At 43.3% G+C, this 25,143-nt stretch overlaps 1 protein-coding gene across 2 annotated transcripts in view; it reads right to left on the reverse strand.

The window, feature by feature from the left end:
* ELOVL5 (ELOVL fatty acid elongase 5) overlaps positions 1 to 25,143 on the reverse strand; it is a 74,705-nt gene that overhangs the window by 13,381 nt on the left and 36,181 nt on the right. For both annotated transcript variants that reach the window (XM_081857414.1, XM_081857413.1), the window contains exons 2-4: positions 12,703 to 12,768; positions 9,736 to 9,923; positions 2,758 to 2,835 (exon numbers count right to left, since the gene is read on the reverse strand). In XM_081857414.1, coding sequence (XP_081713540.1) covers positions 2,758 to 2,835; positions 9,736 to 9,923; positions 12,703 to 12,760 — 324 coding nt within the window. In that variant the 5' untranslated portion in view covers positions 12,761 to 12,768. The remainder of the gene's footprint in view (positions 1 to 2,757; positions 2,836 to 9,735; positions 9,924 to 12,702; positions 12,769 to 25,143) is intronic.

Genomic DNA, 25,143 nt, shown 5'->3' on the forward strand with positions numbered 1-25,143 from the left:
AAATATAGACAGTCATATAAAAACAAAAATTCAATAATGACAAGGTCTAACCTTATTGGTCCAGAAAAGTCTGCACAAATTTGTATGTATTTATAAGACACCAGAGGGAACCAATGGATGATGCTTCATATATTGAGGTTGAATCCTGACAAGACAGAAGTACTGTTTGGGGGGGACAGGGGGCGGATGGGTGTGGGGGGCACCCTGGTCCTGAAGGACCAGGTGCGCAGCCTGGGAATCATTTTGGTCAATTCTGTGTCCAGGGCAGCTGTCTACCAGCTTCATCTGGTACACCTACCTGCCCTCAGACTGTCTCATCAGAGTGGTGCATGCTCTATCTCCTGCTTGGACTACTGCAATGTGCTCTACGTGGGGCTACCTTTTAAGGTAACCCGGAAACTACAAATAATCCAGAATGCGGCAGCTAAACTAGTGATTGGGAGCAGCTGCCGGGACCACATAACACTGGTCTTGAAAGATCTACATTGGCTCGCAGTACATTTCTGAGCACAATTCAAAGTGTTGGTGCTGACATTTAAAGCCCTAAACGCCCTTGGCCCAGTATACCTGAAGGAGTGTCTCCACCCCCATCATTCAACCCAGACACTGAGGTCTAGCACTAAGGGCCTTCTGGCAGTTCCTTCACTGTGAGAAGCAAAGTTACAGGGAACTAGGCAGAGGGCCTTCTTGGTAGTGGCGCCCGCCCTGTGGAACGCCCTCCCATCAGATGTCAAAGAAATAAACAACTATCTGACGTTTAGATGACATCTGAAGGCAGCCCTGTTTAGGGAAGTTTTTAAGGACTGGTATTTTAATGTATAGTTAATCTTTTGTTGGAAGCCGCCCAGAGTGGCTGGGGAAACCCAGCCAGATGGGCGGGGTATAAATAATAAATAATAAATTATTATTATTATATTATATTGTAGAAAAAAGGGTGGGAAAAGTTCATAGTGATATTCCATAGGGTGCAGTGCTAGAAGCAACATTTCCTCTCGTATGTGCTCTACCCTGAGCTCCTTAGAGGAGAATTGTCCTAGGTAGATTAGAATTTCTATGGGCATAGTGGCTTCTATGCCACATTGCATTAACCACAAGCTTATGTTTCTAGCAACCATCTCCTAAGTTCCCATTCAGCTACTGCATAACGCAAACCAAGTCCCAGAAGTTCTCATGCTCAGCTGGAGAACAATGAACCCAGACTGCCTCTTGACCACACTACAATGCTAGGAGTGACAGCCTGCTGCTGGGAACAATGGTTACAGGAAACGGATCTCTTTCAGGAGGAACTGAGTCATTAAGAGAGCCAAGGATTGGATGAAGAACGACTCAACTCTCATACAGGGGGGTGGGTTGTGTTTTGAATGGTTGCCCTTTCTCTCCCCACTACCCATGACAATGCCATTTGGCTGATTTTACTAGTATAGCATCTCCTTCACCCTGTGGCAAAGTGGGGCAAGGGGAGGGGAAGTGATGGCCAATAGCTGTGTTGGTCCATAGTGGGTGTGGTTGGAAATCCAAAAACCTACATCAGGCAGTACCTTTATTAGGTCCAACCAATATCTTACAAAACAGTGAGCAAGTTTTGCAATTCAAGCTAGTGAAAAGCTTTCTTTCTTTCTTTCTTTCTTTCTTTCTTTCTTTCTTTCTTTCTTTCAATTGTCACTTCATTTGCAAAAGTTTCTATACCTCCAGTATCAAGAGCTCAAAATGGAAAACTGCAGAATGCCCAGAAATGTACACATTTCCTACAAAAGAGACACAAAACTTTTGATTCTTGAGTATTGTATGCTAAAGCTATCCAATGTTAGAAGCGGTGTCCCCAGTTTTAGCCTCGCAACAACCTTGTGCAGTAGGGCTAAGCCTATAGATAGTGACTAACCCAAAGCATTTAACCACCCTTCACTTGGCTCTATGCGCAAGACGGAGTTAAGCAAGAGATTCATGGCTGGCCAAGTTGGGACAGAGATTTCTATGTCTTGTCTAGCATCCTTTAATGCTAGAAATGAAAGCAGCTGACAGAACATGTTCAATTGCCTCCTGAATATTTATCTGCATGGCTCCTAATCCAATGAAAGCACTGCCGTCTTCATCTCCTTGTTAACGTCAGAAGGGATGTGCACCAGTTTTTAAGTGTACCAAATCACCCGTGGCACTGCCAAATGATGAATTCAACCAACTAAAGCACAATTTTATTCCAGGAAAGTATCTTTATTTAGTGCCAATAAGCCAAATTACATGTATTTCCCACACACCCTACAGAGTCAGGTTTCTCATAAAACGAGGGAGTTTCCAGCTAGGAATTTTAGAGAGGTCCACTGAAAACATATGTAAGTAGCAATACACAGAACAGTGGGCTGCACTTCTTACAAGCCTTGAGTTATCAACATTGGGTGCTTGCATTACTGCTTTATGTTCAGATATGTCTAGATCAGGGTTTCTCAAACTTGGGCCTTCAGCTGTGTTTGGACTACAACTCCCATCATCCCTAGCTAGCAGATCAGGGATGGATGCGGGTTGTAGTCCAAAACCAACTGGAGACCCAAGTTTGGGAAACTCTGGATGGACTAGATGGATTTAGTGATGATGCACTAACTTTCCTTTCAAGGCACTATCAAAGCATGCAAATTACAGCAAAGCCTTTCCTTTGGCAATAACAGAGAAGGGAACACGTCTTTCCCAAATATGTAAGAATTGTACTGACCTTCGCTCCAAATGCAAGAAGCAAAGCAAAAGAGTAGAGTCAGCTTATAATGTTACCTTCATATCAGCTTCACCTCCACTGTGCGTATCCTGACAGAAGAAATTGTATCCGCCTTCCCATACTCCTGTCACCAGCTAAATGAAGAAAGAAAAAGAAAGAAGGCCATTGACAACATTGCACATTTTTACTCTCTCTCTCTCTCTCTCTCTCTCTCTATATATATATATATATATATATATAAACTTAAAAGAATCAAAGTCATATTCACAAGACCTTAGGGTAAAAGTCCACCAAAAGCAGTTTCATTAGATGCTGGAGGCAAACGACAGCTTTTAAAAGAGTGGAGAGTGAGAGGGGGATTTTTCTATTCTGGCTTGGTCAGACCACGCCTGGAATATTGTGTCCAATTCTGGGTGCCACAATTTACCGTATTTTTCATCCTATAGGGCGCACCGGACCATAGGACGCACCTCGTTTTTTGGGGGGGGAATGAATAAAAAAAATTTATTCCCCCCCAGCCCCCGGAACAGGCTGCTATCTGAAAGCCTTGAGAGCCCGGCGGCAACTCCTGCTGGACGCGCAAGGCTTGCGGACACCTGCGTGAAGCTTCGGGCTGCAGGCTGCTGCCCGCAAGGCTTGCGAGCCCGGCGGCAACTCCCTCCGGGTTCGCAAGGCTTGTGGATAGCTTCCTGAAGCCTGGAGAGAGAGAGGGGTCGGTGCGCACCGACCCCTCTCGCTCTCCAGGCTTCAGCGAAAGCCTGCATTCGCCCCATAGGACGCACACACATTTCCCCTTCATTTTTGGAGGGGAAAAAGTGCGTCCTATATGGCAAAAAATACGGTAAGCAGGATGTTGACAAGCCAGATTGTGAGCAGAGGAGGGTGATCGAGTGTCTGGAAGTCAAGTGCTATGAGGGAATTTGGAATGTTTAGTTTGGTAAAGAGGAGACTGAGAGGAGATATGATAGCCAACTTCATATATCTAAAGGGCTGTGTGGTGTTTGCCCTCCTAGGTGTGTGACATCATACTGGGTTCATAAGGAAAGGGTTAACTAATTGTAAAATGACTAACCAATGGGAACCCAAAGGGAGAAGTCAGGAGTTAGAGTTGTTGAAGAGACAGTCTGGAGTTAGGAGAGACAGAGAAGATAAGTCTGTGGGTTGGGCTAGTCTGGTGTGAGAGAGGGAGAGAATTTGTTAAGAGGAGTCAGTCAAACAGTTGAGATAATCAGTCAGAAGGTATTAGGAAGGTATAGGCCGGTAAAGAAACTAAAGTTAAGATACTGACAGGAATATTATCTGAGAAACCATAAATTTGTTAATGCTTGTAAAATAAACTTGGTTTTTTTGGTTCACTTTTAACAACTGACTGGACTCAGTGTTTTACCCGAGAGTAACGGGTTGGTGGCAGTGGGGAAGCGAGCACAGTGGTGGCACAGGGATCAATAGACCGTTAAACGTCCGGGGACCCTGTGTGATCACCACAGGCTGCCACATGGAAGATAGAACGAGCTTGTTTTCTCCTGCTCCAGAGGGTAGGAGCTTCAAGTTACAAGAAAGTAGATTCCAACTAAACATCAGTAAGAGCTCTTCGACAGCAGAACAGATTCTCTCGGAAGGTGGTGGACTTGCCTTCCTTGGAGGTTTTTAAGCAGAGACTGGAAGGCCATATATCATGGATGCTTTAGTTGAGATTCCTGCATTGCAGTGGGGGTCATCTTGTCCAGCCTGCTGCAATGCAGGAATCTTTTGTCAAACCCATGGCCCTGAGATTAAGATTATGACCCTCCTGGTCCCTTACAACTCTATGATTCTAAGAGTTCACTGAAGGAGAGTGCAGAGTAGGGCTGCTGATGGGTATTGCCTCCCAAGGGCTGGACAGAGGAGCCTTTGGGATTGAGATTCCCTATCATGCACTACTCAGTCAGGTTTTGGAAATGTCTGCTATCCAATAGCCTAGAGGTAAAAGTGAGATACAGTGGTACCTGGGGTTACATACGCTTCAGGTTACAGACGCTTCAGGTTACAGACTCCGCTAACCCAGAAATATTACCTCAGGTTAAGAACTTTGCTTCAGGATGAGAACAGAAATTGTGCTCCGGCGGCGCAGCAGCAGGAGGCCTCATTAGCTAAAGTGGTGCTTCAGGTTAAGAACGGACCTCCGGAACGAATTAAGTACTTAACCCGAGGTACCACTGTATGTACACATCACAATGCTGAAATAGCCTGCAACTCTTGGGGGAGGGATTGATAATCTTTAAGAGGGGCTTCTATAAAAGCAGGATGAGAGTAGAGTCTGATTCCGAAACAGTCTTCTTTTACACTTTCCATCAGACTTCTATTTCAAGTCTTCTTGACTTGACCACAAGAAGCTTCCTTACAAGAAAACATGAAAATATAATTTTAGATTTGACAAAAATACTGGTCAAATCTCATGAGTATTGACTTGGCTGGGCCAGCAAGCAAAACAAAACAAAACTCAACTCAAGGCAAGAGGCCAGGATTTATAATTTAGATAACGTCTTCTGAAAAATGTTTATTTAGAACTTCATGTAATATATCTTCCTTGACCCCCCCCCCAAAAATAAAACCACACACAGCATTTTAAAATCAAAGGACTAACCTCAACATTTAGAGTGCGTATATAGTGAATGTCAACTGGTTTCCATAAACAGTTCTAAATGTGCAAGACTCATTGCTTTAGCATGCCTGAGATTTCTCCAGCTGAGATTTCTGCATTTTTATGAAATCAGATATAGCTTTTGTGGCTGATCCAGGACTTGGCCAGTTCATATACACAAAGCTTAGTTGGTGGCCTAGAGGCAGTCACTTTCTATTGGCCTGGACTACCTAACAGGGCTGTTGGGTGAATAAAACTGCGGGGGGGGGGGCGGGCAGGAAAGATAAAATTAAATATGCTTTCCAAACTGTTTGGATGAAGAGGGTGGAACAAAAATATAAATGCAATGTAATAAGCAGCTCTCTTTTGGCATTCCCCCCCCCCACCTAACCTCACTATAAAACTACTGCTTTATTTCCAGTACAAAAATAAAAACATGCATTTTGAAAACAAGGTACTCTAACTTTTTGTTGGGGGGTGGGGGTGGGAGTACTACCCAATGATAGCATAATCATTATCTGCAGAATTTCCATTCAAACTATCTCAAGAAACTCTGGCTTGGGAATACCACAAACAATATGTTCTCCATTTATAGTTTGCAAGTTCCCCATAGTAACCTGCTGCCCATTCCTGCTGCCACTGCATTCAGTCTCTGTAGTTATCTCATCTTACATATGAAATGACAAATAGGCTTGAGCACACATGGGAAGGAGGACTTGACCATTAATTGTTCCCTACAGGATTTCCCACAAGCTCTACAGCAGCAGCAATTTGGTGTATTTGTGCTTTGTCTTTGCTGTCAAACAAAACAAAAGAAAACCCTTCTATACATAATGCAGATTTGTGCCCACCATTTAGAAAGCCCCTTACTACTACAGCATCCTAAATTATTATCTGTTCACAGAAGTCAAGATTTCCCCACCTTTTCCATTCTTGCAGATCACTGGCATTATTAACTAGTCTACTATATTCTGTTGAGCCTTGGCTACTGATTGAAGGGTCTAACCACACATTAGGTTAACAATGTGATTAGCAATGACACAAGGGATTTTAAAAAATAAAATACCAGGTGGGTTAGTGTCACAGAGGGAGGAGCAGGTAACAGATTTTTATTTTTATTTTGCTTTCAAAAAACACACAAAAGGTACATTTTAAAATGTACCGTTTCTATTAAGGCAACATGACCCTGAAATCCAAACGCAGTATCTGAAGTTATTTGTTTGGCCAGATATTTCCCTTCAAATTAAAAATCAGAAGGGGGGAAAATGCATTCCTGTGAGGTTCTAAAGGAGAAAGGATTGCGTAGATGTGTTCATTGTGGGTAATCCTGGTGCCAAAATATTTGCTCCGGAACACATGCCACAGATGCCACTATCTCACTTGAACACCTACTTTGACACAGCAAGTATGTTCAAGTGGAAAAGGAAATGAAGACTAATGATCTCTAAACCAGTGTTTCCCAACCTTGTGCCTCCAGCTGTTTTTGGACTACAATTCCCATCATCCCTTGCCACTGGTCTTGCTAGTCAGGGATGATGGGAGTTGTAGTTCAAAAACAGCTGGAGGCACAAGGTTGGGAAACACTGCTCTAAACAAATAAACTGCTCCTGTCGTATCTGCAATAATTAGGTGTTTCCCAAGCAATATAAAAAGTTAGGTATCTAACTCTCCGAGAGAAGTTCTGTTTGTTGTGAGGTTTTTCTGCAGGGAAAAGGCGTGGGGACAAACTGTTTAAGACTGTCATGCCACTTTTGTAGAAGATTCTGAACTCCTATTCTAGCACATTTGCTCCTGTTCCCATTTTAGCCGGGATCTTTTAGAACACTTCGCATGAACATCCTACTCAGGTACCAACCAAAGCCAGAATAACTAGGCTACAGAGCCTCCAGACCTTTATAGAATGGGAAAACAAACCTTGTCTCCCCAGGTAAGGAAAGGCCATTCTGTGCAAACCAAGAACACGCCATGCCCCCCCCCCCAAGCAACTGATAAATGAGCTGGAAAAACAAAATATAGCAAGGGGAGGAATAATTGAATAACCTAGATTCAACAAGAAATATTGTATACACAACCGACAGATAGGTAGCTGGAGGTCCTTTTATCTATTTCTTTCTTCTTTTTCCTCTTTTTACTTTTATCTCCCTTGGTGGTTTATTCTTATTCTCATATTCTTACTGTACTTTGGTAAGAACTGTATCCCCTTCATGTATCACTGCCTTGTTGTGGTGAAGGGGCTTGAATAACTCAAGAGAAGCTGTGAGCTATGGCATGCAGGGCCACCCAAGACAGACAGGTCATAGCCGAGAGTTTAGACTAAATGTGATACACCTGCAGAAGGAACTGGCAAACCACTCCAGTATTTTGCCAAGAAAACTCCATGGACATAAAAAAAAGAAGAGAAGCTTTGAGAAGTGAGAGTTTCCAAGTCATGCTCTGGTTCATGGGGTCACGGAGAGTCGAACACGACTAAGACGACTAAACAACAACAAGAACAGTATACAGATAAGGGGAGGACAGTTTGAGAACCCTGTGTGAGAGGTGGGTTTGACATTACCATATGAGAGTGCTGGAGGTGAAATAGTTAAACAGGTTACCCTATCAGAACCTGGGGGAGGGGGGTGGAACCAGAGGGACTATAAAACCAGCTCTGGGAGGGGCAAAGGGAGGAGTTTGTTGGAAGTTGGGTGGTTGGTTGGAGTGAAAGTGAATTGGGATAAAGTCTGTGGGTAGGTTGAGTTAGTGTAGCGAAATAAGCTGAGTCAGGAACAGTTAGGGGCTAGGCAGACAAGTAAATATCTGAGAGGTGGTTTAGTGAGTGAGAGCAGGTAGTGGAAGTTATAGGTCTGGATAGGCACCCCACGAATGTAATTGACTGATACTGTTTATGAAACCACACGCTTGTTAAACTGCAATAAATAAACAGACATTTATGTCCCAATTTAACCCTGACTGGACTCAGTATTGTACCAGGTAGGGCCTGGGTGGTGGCAGCAAGAAATAAAGTGGTGGCACAGGGATCAATAGACGGGGAAACATTTGGGGACCTGTGTGATCGCCACAGTGGGTAAGGAGAGGTACCACAGTGACGAGAGGCTGTGGGAAGAGAGGGATGGGGCCAGGTGAGAGCTGGGAGGGCACACCTTCCTCTGTAGGGGATGAAAGTTACAATATAAGCAATGAGTAGTTTCTTTTTTCCTGTTCCTTCTTCCTTTAGTTTCTTTCTTTTTTGTATTTCCTGTAGATTAGTTTGCTCTTTTTACGGTACTGTGAAAATGTGAACAATTCCCCACCCCCCAACAACAACAACATGCGTTTCTAATATCATAGGGTTCTACGTAACTATTATTCAAAGGATGTGTTTGCTAGAGACTCATTTCATGCAGTTTTCTGGTCTTCCGAGCTGCTTGCCATGACATAGGAGCAGGTTATGGTCACTGTCACTTAACCACGCATCTCCCATAAAATGCGGCACGAGGGTTTTGTGCATTCAGCCATGTGTGGAACGGCCCTGCTTGTTCACTTATTTCAGGAATGTATGAGCCACTTTCTCTGCCAAACCACACTTGAGGTAAGTGCTACCGTCAAACATGCAAAGCTTTTGCAGGATGAGCTTAGAAGACTATGTTCCTCTGCCACCAGAAAGGTGTTGGTGGCCTGTAAATGTATGAACTGTGCAACTATAATGGTTAACTTTTTAGGAGTCACAATTGGTCAAAGTTTACCAAAGTTGGGGGTAGGGGGAGAGAGAAGGAAATATATTACAAGGATTGTGAAGTCCAAGCTTCCAGACAAATATATCCACCTTGATCACCGATGGGGCATTTGCTGGTGGTCCCACACACCCCTGAGGTTTGACTGGCCTTTTTGATTGATTGATTGATTGATTTGATATTGATTGATTGATTCTATTTCTATGCTGCTTTTTATTCAAATAAATCCCAAAGCAGCTTACAAACAAAAGATAAAAATAGCATAATGGAACATCACAAATACAGCATAAATCGTATAGAATAGCAACCAACCAAACAAACAAAGCTCTGTTGAATTTGTACACATATGCTCTCCCCTCCACCATGACTCATAAACTTTCATTCTGTTCATCAAAATACACCTGCACATAATGTTCCTGGCAGCAACCCCCTTCTGAAGGATCCTTGCGATGGAGGTGGTCAGCACAAAGACTCTCTCGCCTCACATCCTTTCTGCCACTTTACCAGGGACCGAGCCTTTAGTGTGGCAGGTTCTGCCCTGTGAAACTCCTTGCAAAAACAGAGATTTGGTGGGAGCCATTCCCAGTTGCTTTTAGAAGTTTTCTGAATCTGTATTATTTGGAGAGGCCTCCTGAACCCAATATTTTGTATGAAAGCATGGTACAAGTAATGTGAGAAAAATACACAGCCTCTTCATTTCTTACCTCATAAAACATATAGAGGGACAGAAGCGTAAGCCCAAGGTTATAGACCACTAGAATACCCCTGAAGGTGAACGGCTGCCTGTTCCGCATGTACTTTGGTCCTAACCATACGATTAATAAGTATAAGACGGTGAAGATGAAGGTAGGTGTGTAATTGGTCAGGAGAAACCATCCTTTTACTCTGGGATCTGAAATGGAACACAAAGGCAAAACTGTTATCTGGATTAAGGCAATTTCAAAGACTTCTGAGACTTAAGACTGGCGGAATATTCATTGTTAGGAAAGGGAAGGGTGCACATTTATGCATGTGGTGGAAGCAGATGCTCCAGAGCGCCTGACCAGATTCAATACCAACATTTCAGACCAAAGGAAGTTGGGAGGACAATCTGTGCTAGTGGTTTCTGGTGTGTGTGGAGATTTGGTTCCCCCTTTAGCAAGGCTTTCCTAAGAGAAGCCAAAGGAATAATAGCTGGGAGATACAGTGAGAAAAGCCCGTTGCTCTGAATTGCACACAAACCCCACACCCGTGGCGAGGTTTTATTTAATTGCTTTGTTGCTAAACAACTAATTATGCTCCCTTTACAAAAGTGCTGCTCCCTGAAGGAGCACCTGACACACTAGCCTTTCCTACTTCTCTCTCAAATCTTGATACCTGGTGCTTTTATATTCCAAGTTACTTTTCATTCTCTCCTTCCTGACATCTCCATTACTCCCATTATCTGAAATTAGATGGATTTTGTCAAAGCCAAGATGCTCGCCTCACCTTTCAAGTTGGCACTTCCTCAGTTCTATTGATTCCCACCCATCTGAACCACCAGGCTTTGCGGCAAAATAAGGAGAATGTAAATATTTTAAATAGTGCTTAAATATTATAAAGAGATCCGAGATCCCATGTTCACACAATTAAGTTTTGCTGTTGAATCTGAAAAATATATTCCGAGGAGTTGCACTTTCTTGGGGGGCGGCCTTTCATGTTTTGGAAACCTGGGGATGATCCAAGAAAATTGGAGCATCTTTCATTCCCATGGGTGTGTCATAGTAGAGTTAAGCAAAGTGATGATATGATGCTGCTTTATACCAGGGATGGGGAACCTGGTGCCCTCCAGATGTTATAGCACTCCTATCAGCCCCAGCCAGCATGGCCAATGGGCAGAGCTGATGAGAGCGGAAGCCCAGTCACATCTGGAGAGCCCAGTCTTACACCATCAGAACTTTGGTCCAGCTAGGTAATGCTATCTGTTCTAATGGACAGCAACATGCACAGGTCATAAGCAGAAGCCTCCTCAGATCTTCTAAGTGGAAACACCAGGAAGCAAACTTGGGTAGTGTTAGAAACTCAGATATATAAGCTAGGTGCCAAATGGCTCCTTAAACCAAGATTACAGTCATCAAAACAGAATGTCTAGATGCCATTTTTGAGCAAGATGGCGGCTCTAAAGCAGGGTTTCCCAAATGTGGGTCTCCATCTGGTGTTTTTGGACTACAATTCCCATCATCCTTGACCACTGGTCCTTCTAGCTAGGGATGGTGGGAAATGTAGTCCAAAAACAGGTGGAGACACAGGTTTGGGAAACCCTGCTCTAAAGTCTTATTTTTCAAAGGATGGAGATGACTGGGATTGATTCTCAGTTAAACATCTGGCTAGCTCAGATGACAACCTTGACCTAGGCTTAGAGCTTTGAGAACTTAAAGAAGAAAAGCCACTTGATTCAGGGACAGCCTACATATATATTGACCTATTCCAACCTCTTTTTCTTAATGGGGACACAGAACATTCATAATGTAGGGATATTCTTCACAACTGTGAGCAGGGCAGTGGGGTGGGCTAAGTGAAGACAATCTGCAACTATTAACTGTGATGTTGTTCACTGCTCCTGCTGCATAGAAAAAGCATTTTGGTTCCTGAAATTCATTCCGTTGCGCAGGTAAAATGTAACGGATAGAATTCTACAGCCAAGATCCAATGATCCCCAAGCATGCACCTCCAGATGGTGGAGATCTCAGTTGCCTTCCTGGTGCTCAGGGCATCTTCACTTGGTCACAAGCGGTCAAAAGTCAGGCGCAAAACATGCCGGGCGCCTGGCTAAATTTGAACACCGAACTTGGGTCTTTCTCCATACAGCATTGTGTGTTCTGTCATTTAAGCTACAATATGAACTTTTATCTTTCCCACAGATATCAATGGCATTTCAGCGGTTCAGTTTGGATAGATTGCTTCCACAATTGTTTAACACACGCCAAATGCAAGAGCAATTTCGTATTTTACGATAGCTGTAATGTTTATGAGTCTATTAACTGACAGGAGTTTTTGAACATGTGCTAACATAAATGGGCTGCCTCATTCATGTGTTTTCCACTCTGACGTCAGGATCGAATGTCACTACAGAATTCTCACCCTGCAGGATCATCGGAACATGCGGGCTCAATTTTTGTGCCAACTCAGCTGATGCAGAGGGTGAGATCAGCGAGGGTGCCTCAAATGCAATATGTCTAAGCAAACACATAAAAAGGGCAACTATTTCATTTTGTTCGTGACTGTGCTTTCCATGGGAACAGAACCACAGAGGCAGAGTCTTAAAACGGAGCTATTTTGTACACAGAAGAATTCAGCGCAGAAATATGCTATTCGCTCACTGACGCTGCTGCTGGGGAGTTTATTTATTAATGTAATTATAGGCCACCTCTCCAAAAGATCTAGCTACCTAAAGTGGCATAAATCAGAACAGCCCTTGTATTGAATTCCAACAACGATAAAAGTATACATCTAATAAAGCACTTGTATCCATTGCAAGCCAAAACAAAACAAAAAAAACCAACCATGCAGGGATTTCAGTCCTCATTCCAGTGACTACTACACAACATCTTAGTTAAGAGTTTTTTTAAATGTCACTGTATTCAGGAACATAAAAACCTTTGGTAAGTAATCAGAAACTAGGTAGTCCACCCTCTCCCAAATAAACCACCTACCTCTGGGTCCAAGCCAAACGTCCAGATAGCTATTGATTGTTTCATCCAGAGACGTCATTGTGCAACCTATATGGAAGATGGGGAGAAAACAGTTATTTTGCTCTTTTCTATGGAAAGGCTGCTATCAGGATACAGTTTAAACTAGCATGAGATACCTTTGTGGGTGTGGGAATCCATGGCTCCCTAGATGGTGCTAGACTGCAACACCCATCATCCCTAAGCATTGACTGCACTGGCTGTGGCTGATGGGAGTTGGAGTCCAGCAACAACCAAAAGGCCACAGGCTCCCCAAGTATTCCTCTGAAAACTTGGAAGATTTTTGCAGGAATATTTGGGGAATTACAGCCCATCTTTTGCACTGAAGGCTGCTCCACTGTCAGTATACCTCTGAATCACAGGTGGAAAGAGTGCTGTTGAACTCACATCACAGTATAAACATGACTTTCTGCATTTCCCAAGGCCAGGACACAAATAAGGAGCCTATACTACTTTAAATGTGCATTTATAAATGGTACTCTTCTACTTATCGCAAGGGAGGCTTAAAGGAGATTTAGGGAAATTCTGCAAAACGTTACGTTAGATACACATTTCCTTATGGAGTTTCAAATGCATAAAGTATGGCATAACTTTGTAAGGCTTCTTTTGCATTCAATAGTTAAGAGCTGCAGGAAGACCACAAATAATGGGAGAAGACACTGACGCTGAACAGAGCACACTATAAAGTTTACATCCCTAAAGACGTATTTAAAAACATCTCCTGCCATCTTGAAGGCAGCGTACAAGAAAAGAGACAAAATGGAAGCCATCTCTACTTTACTTGGATACTGAAAAACAATATTCACAAGTCAAAGCCTGAAACAGATGCAGCAGGAACTTGTTTTATAGCTTGTAGCTGCACAGGAAACACTTATAATTAAAAAGAGACTCTTCACCTGCCTTCCTCCTCTCCTACTTTATAAATAATCCTGAGTCACTTTTTGGCCTCTGTGTGTGTGTGTGTGTGTGTGTGTCTGTATCTGTATGCACAAAACAAAACAAGTCTATGTACAGCGAAACCATAGCAGCAGCTCATTTAACCAAAAGATGAGAGTTGCCAAATAAAGCTTACCCGCAGCCCTGATATTTCAGACCAAGTTTAAACACAGCAGAATAAACAGTGTCTTATAGTGACTTAATGCCACCTTCCAAATAAGCACAGCAGAACCAAGCTTGTCAAGTAAACCCTTCCTGGGACTTCACCTTTTGACAGTATGCATAGAGGAGGGTCGCACTATCAAAACCATGCAGCTCTGCAGCATCGGAAAATGAGGGTACTCTTTGCTGCCTGCTGCTGCACCAATGTCCAGAGGTGGGTGGATGTGTTTAAGGGGGGAAAGAGAGAGATCAGGTCTCCAGTTACCAGGTCAGAACCAACACTTGTGGTGCTGTGTTGACATCTTCTTAACCGGCAGAGACCAAAGCGCAGTCAAGAACCATTTTACTGCATTCAGAGACTCAATCTTTGGCATCCTCAGTTCAAAGGATCCCTGGCAACTGGGAAGACTTCTGCCTGGATGAAGCATTGCTAAGCAGAGTACATAATACCTTCCTTGGAGGTTTTTTAGCAGAGGTTGCATGGCATTTGCTATGGATGCCTTAGCTGAGTTTTCTGCATTCCTTGGGTTCTGTCAAAACTCCACAATTCTATTATTCTACTGGAATAGATGGACCAGTATAAGGCAGCTACACACATGCACACATAGTATCTACCACTAAATGGGATGCAGGCACAGAATAATAAAGCACAATCAACACAGAAGTTAATAAGAAAATACTCCTCTTTGTAAAGCGTTCCAGAACTACATTCTTTCCCTAAAGTAGTCACACTGTATCTCCCAGGTCCGTCCCATATATTGTGCAAGCTTGCAACTTTTGAGCTGTTCACACTGCTAGAGTTGCCATATTTGGAATAGCAAAAAAGAGGATACGTTTGCAGACTTTCTGCTTTTAACTACGGATCGCTATGACGACTCTCATTTTACAAACCCATGAAAAAGAGGGCATGTCCTGGAAAAAGAGGACATATGGCAACCCCATGTCACGGCCACCAATTCCCAGTTACTGACTCACAAGGGAGTCCTGCTGCTACCCCCCGCCAACCCTGAACTATGCAAAGAACTCACATTTCACGGAGCTGTAGAGTTATGTTACTGAGATCTCTCAGTAGCCAGCAATGCTACATTCAGACAAGACCAGGCAGGGCATTTCAAACAGGGTGTGTGTATCAGAAGAAATGGTAAGATTCGCAGCAACAAAATGTTTTACAGGCCCATGCTGAGATAAAATCAATATTAAATTGTTAAAAGGAAACAGCGTATTCCAAGGGCATTTGTTGCAGTTGTTTATTCACACATCACAATAACCTCAGCAATGTTGTTCAGCTGCTTCAAACTTTGACATGAACATTTCCATATACCCACCCCCAAGCGTCTCCTGTTTCCCCCCTCTTGGGTGGGAAAGCAATTATTCATCCCTTCTCACTGTATTTCTCTAAACAACAACAGCCACCACCCAATGCTGGATAATGCCACAGAACTACCATGCCCTTTCTGAGCTCTGCTCTGCTCATCCCAGGAATAGGAGTATGCAACTGGCTACGTTAACAAGATTGACATAATCCACACTATCAGCAATATGGCTATACTAAGGATGGTTTCCCCCTCAGATTTGCATTAGTAGGTTCCCCTCGCCCCATACACACACACACACTCAGGAGCGGGAATATCACTTCCCCCCCATGAAATAAAACTCAGGTAATGATGATGATGATGTTGATTTATTTATGCCCCACCCATCTGGCTGGGTTTCCCCAGCCACTCTGGGCAGCTTCTAGCAAAATATTAAAAACATGATAAAACATCAAACATTAAAAACTTCCGTAAATAGGGCTGCCTTCAGATGTCTTCTATAAGTCAGATAGTTGTTTATTTCTTTGACATCTGATGGGAGGGCATTTCACAGGGCTGGCTCCACTACTGAGAAGGCCCCTAATCTCACTTCTCGCAGTGAGGGAACTGACAGATGGCCCTCAGCACTAGATCTCAGTGTCTGGGCAGAACGATGGGGGTGGAGACGCTCCTTCAGGTATACAGGACCGAGATCATTTAGGGCTTTAAAGATCAACACCAACACTTTGAATTGTGCCCGGAAACGTACTGGGATCCAATGCAGGTCTTTCAGGACCGGAGATATGTGGTCTCAGTGGCCACTCCCAGTCTAGCTGCCACATTCTGGATTAGTTGTAGTTTCTGGGTCACCTTCAAAGGTAGCCCCACATAGAGGGCATTGCAGTAGTCCAAGCAGAAGATAACCAGAGCGTGCACCACTCTGTCAAGACAGTCTACGGGCAAGTAGGGTCTCAGGGTCTGGTAGACAGCTGCTCGGGACACAGAATTGACCTGCACCTCCATGGTCAGCTGTGAGTCCAAAATGACTCCCAGGCTGCGCACCTGGTCCTTCAGGGGCACAGTTACCCCATGTCAGGATCATGACACTTCTAGATGGTCACTAATTTCAGGTAGTATCAAATCACATGCTGGTAAATTAAGCTTGGATGATTAAAGGTGATTTGAAGGTCTTGCACAGCTAACCAATTTTTCCTCTCTCCTGAACCCCCCCCCCAACTTTTAGCTGTAAGGAAAGTGACAGGAAAATGAAGTGGGCAGTGTGGGACAACAACTGCTTTGATGGAACACTGTCTTAGCCTCCCCACAAACAAATCAGAATGAATGCTCAATAAACAGGTCTTCTGGAAGTACTCTTATGGCTCAGTTGGTAAAGCATGAGAATCTTTACCTCAGGGTTGTGGGTTCGAGACCCACGCTGGGCAAAAGATTCCTGCATTGCAGGGGGTTAGACTAGAAGACCCTCAGGATCCCTTCCAACTCTACAATTCTATGGTTTTTACAAAGAGCATGAACTTTGCTGATACGTTTTGATTTTGGGGGGCACACTCCTGTCCAGCCACAGATAACATGGAAATCCTCCCTGAAATTTTTAACAGGCTTCAACAACATTAGCTAGAAAGTTTAGATCTGCTACGCAATTGAACTAAAGTACACAGACTTCTAGAATAATGGAAAATGGGACTTTAATTTTCCTCCCTCAGTATAATGGACTGGAAGAATAACTCAAAACAATTAGAGGCATGGAACGTGCAAATTAGAAGATTGTGTGAAACATAAGGTATTTGCTCATCTCTCTGTAGGTATGTCACAAAATGGCCCACACCCACAAAAGTTAACAATTGGAATGGGATCCCCCAAGGTGCTTCCGGGGGCAGGGAAGCAGAAGGGGCATTATTCCAAAACTAAGCAGTCAAAATGCAGAGCATCACATTTCCTTTGCCATTGAGACAAGCACTCCAGCACAACACAAGACCCAATCACACATGAGCTGTGAGGTGTCCACTGTCTCACCAGATCACTGGATCATGGGGGAGGAAGTTGTTTTCTAACAGCAGTGTGTGTCCATGCTTGTGCAATACAGTGGTACCTCGGGTTAAGTACTTAATTTGTTCCTGAGGTCTGTTCTTAACCTGAAACTGTTCTTAACCTGAAGCACCACTTTAGCTAATGTGGCCTCTTGCTGCTGCCGCACCGCCGGAGCAAAATTTCCGTACTCATCCTGAAGCAAAGTTCTTAACCCGAGGTACTATTTCTGGGTTAGCGGAGTTTGTAACCTGAAGCATATGTAACCTGAGGCATATGTAACCCAAGGTACCACTGTATAAACTGAGTTTACTAGTGTAAACAAGTATAGCATGGCATGGTAAAGGCTGCATACAAAAATATATATTATTTGCAAAACAAACTGAGATAGGAAAGTCCTCTTTCCCCTTGTAATTAGAAACTTGGGGAGGAGAACATTTACAGGTGAGTCATCCACTTGCCACCTGAATCTCCATGTGGTCATCTCACTTGGCTGAATTGACAATGATTGATTTGGTTACATAATACCATTATGGAATAAGCCAGAATGGTTTTGTGCTTGTGTAAATTTATTTGTATATGTATTAAGAGATGCAAGGTCTCTAAAGCCATTCAGTGGGTGGGGTGGGGAGAACATGGAGAAAATGTATACAGTGTAATGTATCAAATACACCATTATATACATTTTTTAAAAACTTGGCATATAAAATTCTTCATACTACACACCCTGAATGAATAAAATATTGTCTTTCAAAGCATTTCACTCATCCCAAAAGAGAAACTACTTTGTTGGAAGTTTTTCCTCAGTGTGCCCCCCAAATGTTTTTCTTTTAGAGTTTTACCCCCCCCCCATAAACACAATGTTAGAAATATTTAGAAAGATCATTTTTTTGAGGATGGGGAATGGTACATAGCATCTGTGTTCCTCTCCAAATATGTCTAGGCTTTAACATCTAAATAAAAGCAAAACCACTGATTAAACTGAATTCAGTTTTTTAAAAAGAAATAAAACACTGCTTTCACAAAAAAAGAGCCTGGGGTGGGGAGTCTAAAAATATGAACTGTCTGGGAGGCTTTGGTCCCCTGCTTGCCCAAATGACCCTGTTTTTCAATCTCAGTTGACTATCCCTCCTTCCTGCATTATAACTGGGTGGGGCTGGCTCATGTTTTAAAAGTGCTACCACCATCATATACTGCAGAGGCCTTAGCTGTGCTGTTACAAAAGTGTTTTTTGTATGTTTTTCCCCTCTCTCTCTCAACTTGTGCCAACTCCTGACATCTGCTGCAGTGTTCTGAATGGAGAGCGAGAGACTGTGACTGTGTATGTGTTACGTATATCCCCAAATATGTAGACATAATGTTTGGGATCTGAATTAACAAATAAACCATTAAAAAAATAATCCACCGGCTCAAGTGGCAGCCGTCCCTCCTTTTTCTCTTTTCTTTTCCCTTTCCAAGAAACTGCAGGGATTTCTGGAAATACAACTCTCATTCTCTTTTGTAACGGGGAGAAAAATGATATTTTGCCATTTCCTCTGACTCTGAGGAAACAAAAGCTGACTGTCATGACAGAAATTGCAGAGAAAAACAGGAACGTTGCAACAGTGATGGTTCTTTTTATTACCTTTCTTTTTCCAGCTATAGTGTGTGATATTTGCAACAAGGATTGTATTACGTGAAGGCCTACCCTTCTTAAGGAGGCCTCAATGGGAAGCGATTGTCTTCTGACATTCTGTGGCTGAGTAGGACGAACCCAATTATATGTACATGGGGGGTGGGACTTGGAGAGACGCTCAAGCACCTCCTACCTCCACACTCCTTTGGCCCTTTAAGATTTGTGGTGGAGTCCCTCTGAACCACAGGGTGGTCTGACATGTTGTTTCGCATATACCACATCCACTTTTGCAGGGCTTGATGTTATATCAGGCATGGTAAAGTTCAAACCACAGCTAAAAGGCCCTAAACAGCCTCGGCCCAGTATACCTGAAGGAGCGTCTCCACCCCCATCGTTCTGCCTGGACACTGAGGTCCAGGGCAGGGGGCCTTCAGGCAGTTCCCTCACTGTGAAAAGCGAAGTTACAGGGAACCAGGCAGAGGGACTTCTCGTTACTGGTGCCTGCCCTGTGGAATGCTCTCCTGTCAGATAACTATCTGACTTTTAGAAGACATCTGAAGGCAGCCCAGTTTAGGGATGCTTTTAATATTTGATGAATTATTGTATTTTAATATTTTGTTGGAAGCCGCCCAGAGTGGCTGGGGAAACCCACCCAGATGGGCAGGGTATTATTGTTGTTGTTGTTGTTGTTATTCTTAAATTATTAATAAGAAGTATTAATAATAAACAATAATAATAATTTATTATTATTATTATTATTATTATTATTATTATTATTATTATTATTATTATTATTATATAAAAGGAGGAAGAATTGGGAGTGCACTCAAAGTCTACTCCCAATTCTTCCTTTGCTGCAAAGAAAGTGTTGCTTTGATTTCCTGGCTAGAATTTTTGTTTAAAGACCACCTTGCATTTAAAGACATGAATATGCCACTCTCATGTGCCATTTGGGCATTATTTTTAAATATATATATAGTAGTAAGAACTGGGACAGGCAGTGTCTGCTTAGAGGTGACAAAAGTCTCACAAGGATCTAAAAGTAACTTCCAGTACATAAGGCTCCGTCGCTTATTGGCAATGAGCAAAAAAAGGCATGGGATGCAATCTCTTCCTTCATATTGGTTGGAAGGTATTATAAAAGGAGCTTGTCTTCCCCTGGAAACCCTTCGTGCCTTTGCAGGAGATCTGCCTCACATGGAGAATGAAAGCCGTAAGTGATTCTGACAAAGTTAGAGCCTGCTAGCCAAAGCACTTCCCAGAGAATTAAGAGGTAATCTGCAGAATGCAGTCCAGATGAACCCAACCAAAAAAACACACCACATCTCTTCCCATTAAGATGACTTTCACAATCCTCCAAGCCAAACAACATCTCCTCTGCCAGAGTTCAAAAGTATAACTATTACACTGGGAAATTCAGCACGGTACAATTAGTCACAGTACAGAAATGGCAGGCTAGCCTTGCGGAAGAGTTTTGAAAAGATGTCAGAAGCCACATGATCAAAGGATAAATTCCGGCTAGTTCAAACTCGTGTTTGTGGCTCAGACGCCAGTCCAGAACAGACCCACATCCAGGCATGAATGGCTTTAATCTATGCTTGCTGTCTTGTTAGGATTCTTTTCTCCTAGTTTCAAGGCAGTGTGCTGGAGATTTTGACACACCAGATCTTCAGCACAGCTCCCCTGAAGCATTTCCCTCGCCCCAACCTCACGTCTCCAGCTGTCTCTCCAATATTTCTGCTTGGACGCTTCATTGTTGTCTCAGTCTCAATCTTCTCAAGACTGTACTTCTCATCTTTCCTCCCAAGCCTCCTTTCTTTGTTCCTGCTTCACCCTGCACACTTTCTTTGTTCGTCGACAATGTTGCCATCTACCGTGTTGAACAGGCGTGTAACCTTGGTTTTTCTACCCCTCCTTTGTTCCTCATACAGAGTCCACAGCTACATTGTGTTGCTTTGCAAAAAAACGCGGCCCTTCCCACCGCAGGAACTCAAGTCTACGCCATGGTAATCTCTCATCTAGACTACAGTCTCCTCCTCCTCTTTGGTCTTCTGCTGTCTCACCTGGGTCCCCTCACATCTGTCAAGCACTCTGCCACTGTAATAACATGCCTCTGTCACCACTCTGATCATACAACACCACTCATTGAAATCTCCACCCAGGAAAGGAATTGGTTTTAGAAATGATCATTACTGATCTATTGTGGATTTGACACTTTGTGGAGTAACCTCTCTTGTAGAAATTGCAAATGTTGAAATATTGCACATGCAGGAACAGGCAAGTGGATAGCCGATGGTTAGGGATAAAGTAGTTTAATGGAACGTGTATTAGAAAATAAAGCAGCAACAGGAGGAAACTGGACACATCAAGAATAGAGGGCGGGAAACCAATTTTTGGGGGAAACTGTATTAAATTTGTTTTAATTTGTGGCTGATTAGGTACGATCTGGAAAAAGCAATAAAAATGATTTGGCAAATTTTATCTCTCTACTTCTTTCTGTCTGTTTCCACATTCAGCGCAAGGTCCTTCAACCTCCTCCATAGCCTTGCCCCCGCCACCGCCATCTCCTGATACAATCCTGCCAATGACCTTTGCTCATCTAGTTCCACCACTTGTAGCTGCTGAAAGGTTTCCTGCATCCTCTACCAGTTCCATCACTTCTCCCTCGCTGCCCTGTGCCTGGGACTGCTTCCCAGAACATCTGTCCAAAAACCAGCTAATGCCCTAATAGAACTCTGAGCATGCACAACTGAAACCACACAGCCACGTTTGCACGTCACAATAAACAGGGCATCTAGCCAGTGAAGCAGAGAGGGGAAAATCCCTGTGTGAATTTTATATTTCTTAAAATTCATTAGCAACAATGAACGGATGCACTAGCTGAAAATGCAGCAGTAGGCAAGCTTGGCAAGTTTACAGTTTTGTTTACTAAATAAAAGGAAACTGAATGTGCTAAATCCAATCCCTCTGCAGGGAATTGGAAATTTTCTGATGAAGACTGAAAACACTAATTTGCGCAGGATTTTTTTTTTTACAAAAAAGGATGATTTCCCATTCAAAATGTTTTGTAAAAATCCCCATTGCTGTCACTGGGAAAACATGTCTGAACCAGAATATTGGCCAGTTGTTCACCAACAAGCTAGGATATGCAAGCCAACAAACCATGGCTTAAAAAAAAAAAAAAAACCCAGGATTCAATGCTTGGCCACCACAGTAAGCAGAGCTCCTGGTTTGTTTCTCCCACCTGTTCCTGACCTAAAATGTATTTGTGAGCTCCTCTTGTACTCTGTAAAATGCCACATAACCACTGGTGTCCTCATATAAACAGAAAGCACGCTTACTGTAGAAGATTCCTATTGGTACAGTCTACCTTTCAGGTAGCTTGCCTGACACTTTATTCATTCTCTTCCACATTCTTTCCACGGATATTTCTTCTAGATCCTAACTGCTACTAGGAATCGTTAAGAAGCTCACTGGGGTAGTTTTTTTTTTTTTTTAAAGGTAGAAAGGTCACTCCCTGCCTCTTTAAAATATGCTCCTCTGCCTTCGCAGCGGACAAACTATCTCTTTTACCTCTATGGTCACAGAAAACATCCCTGGTTTTATGTAATAGCAACAGCCTCCAAAGAAACACTACTGATAATTATCAAAATGAGAGATGCTGAAGCTATACTCACTGGTAACTCAAGAAAGATGCAATATAAGAGGAGGCTTGCAAGCTAGAGATGTCTCCAAAGTCATAATTACCTGGTTTGGAATATGGATTTGCCCTGCTTGTAACGCTGGCAGTATTATGAATCAAGTGTCACTCCCTGGCACAAGGTCTTCTTTGGCTCAGGAGGTAAAATGAGATTCTCATTGTGCAGAGTCAGCATTCAGGCTGACCCAGCGACTTTTGAAGGGGCAAGCACAAAGTCCTTTGTGTGTTAACTCCTTGCTGTCAACAAAGCTCAGCTAATATCACTGTGAAATATGTGACCCGACAACCGATCAAAATGCAAGGCTGCTTGAGGAGTATCATCTGTTTGAGTCCATTAAAAGAGGCTAATCCCGGAGCAGCCAGTTTGCTGCCAACATTTCACATGGCTGTTCTCCTCCATCCACAGGAACATTGAAAGCTGCCCTCCACTGAGTTCATCCAGTTTACTACTGTCTACCAGTGCTAGAAACTCAGATATATAAGCTAGGTGCCAAATGGCTTCTTAAACCAAGATTACACCAAAACGGAATGTCTACTTGCCCTTTGGGGGCAGGACAGCTCTAAAGTTCTTCAAATGACAGACTGACTGTGATTGTTAAGCATCTGGTTAGTTCAGATGACAACCCTGAGCTAGGTTAAGAGCTTTGAGAACTTAAAGAAGAAAAGTCACTTGCTCCAGAGACAGCCCACATATATATTGGCCTGCCACTACCTCTTTTTCCTTAATGGTGACACAGACAATTCATAATGTAGGGATATTCTTCACGACTGTGAGCAGGACAATGAGGTGGGCCAAGTGAAGACAAGCTACAACAATTCACTGTAACGTTGTTCACTGCTCCTGCTCAGACGGCAAAGAAAAAAGCATTTTGGTTCCTGAAATTCATTCCAGTTGCGCAAGTAAAATGTAACGGATAGAATTCTACAGGATGTGGTATTAGTGTATGAAAACAATCCAGACCCAAGGAACCCCCTTCATGCAATTCCAGATGGTAGAGATGTCAGGCACCTTCCTGGTGCCCAGGCATCTTCACCTGGTCAAAAGTGGCCGAAAGCTAGGTGCAAAATGCACCTGGCTAATTTTGAACTCTGCTGTATGGAAATGAGAGCTGGACCATAAAGAAGGCTGATCGCCGAAGAAGTGATGCTTTTGAATTACGATGATGGAGGAGACTCTTGAGAGTCCCATGGACTGCAAGAAGATCAAACCTATCCATTCTTAAGGAAATCAGCCCTGAGTGCTCACTGGAAGGACAGATCCTGAAGCTGAGGCTCCAATACTTTGGCCACTTCATGAGAAGAGAAGACTCCCTGGAAAAGACCCTGATGTTGGGAAAGATGGAGGGCACAAGGAGAAGGGGACGACAGAGGACAAGATGGTTGGACAGTGTTCTCGAAGCTACCAGCATGAGTTTGACCAAACTGTGGGAGGCAGTGGAAGACAGGAGTGCCTAGCGTGCTCTGGTCCATGGGGTCACAAAGAGTCAGACACAACTAAACGACTAAACAACAAGTGTCTATGGGACTGGCAGCAACTCTCCAGAATTTCAAGCAGCAGGCATACCCAAGCCCTACCTGGAGATGCCAGGATTGGATCTGGGGTCTTCAGCATGCAAGACAGAGAGACTCTACCACTGAGCTACATCTCAGTATAAAACTCTCAGCTTCAACATACATATGCTACCATAAGACACCGGTTGGAAAACATACAAGCTTCCTGCTCAACGCCCTGTCCCAAGAGGCTCGCATAAGCAAAGCTAAATAAAAACTGACCTGACCAGCATTTTTGCCTTCTGGCCCTCATAAGCTGACACACAGAGCGTGCCTTCCTAACAGGACTGTCAGATGACAGCCCAAAAGTCTATCCGCCTTCCTGGCAATTCTTTCATCTGCTCCCTTTGCTGTCACCACCTCCTCTTCCAGCAGCGAGAGTTAGCAGATTGTTCTGCTAGAGGTGGGAGCAGAGTGTGCCACTTTCACTGAGAGGTCTGGCTGCAAAGCACTTTGTAAAAAAAAGTTTCCCCAGCCAGTGGAAAAGGTGGTGGTGGCCTGCAAATAGAGAAGGGTAAGAAAAGGCTAGTTTCTCTTTAAGGTCAAGTTGTAGGCACATGAAAATGTAGAGATCAGATCTTTAACTTGATAATGGCAGGGAGAGGAGAGCTCTTTAGCCCAAGGTCACCATTTCATCACTTCATCTAGCATTAATTGTTCCGAATGATAAAATATGTCTGAAAGGTTTCACTTCCATTCCCAGGTTGGTTCTGGACCTTGATTTGGGTAAACAAGGGCTGGTAAAAATACAGCTTTTCATAGTAGGTAATTCAGCAAGCAGCATCCATTTAACCATTTCTTACAGAGTGAGGGACTCCTGTCTGCTCTTCCCCCATTCTTAGTGCACTTTCAGACTGTCACTATTTTGGGGCGAGAGTCAATCACAGACCGGCACACCCAAGTTGCACATTTAGAGCTGATTTGGAGCTCTTGGACAACCAACCCCAAACCACCTTTTTTCAACAAGGAAACAACAGGAACATGAACTGAAACATATGATGGGAGAGCAATTGCTTGATGCAACTTTGTCCTTGCGAAAAAATCAGAATGACTACTATCTACACTTACAAGCATATACAGAGCAAAGCAGTAGGGGGTGGTTAATT

Source organism: Podarcis erhardii (genome assembly GCF_964252035.2).
Source record: "Podarcis erhardii genome assembly, chromosome: 3".
In the NCBI taxonomy this organism is placed as follows: domain Eukaryota; kingdom Metazoa; phylum Chordata; class Lepidosauria; order Squamata; family Lacertidae; genus Podarcis; species Podarcis erhardii.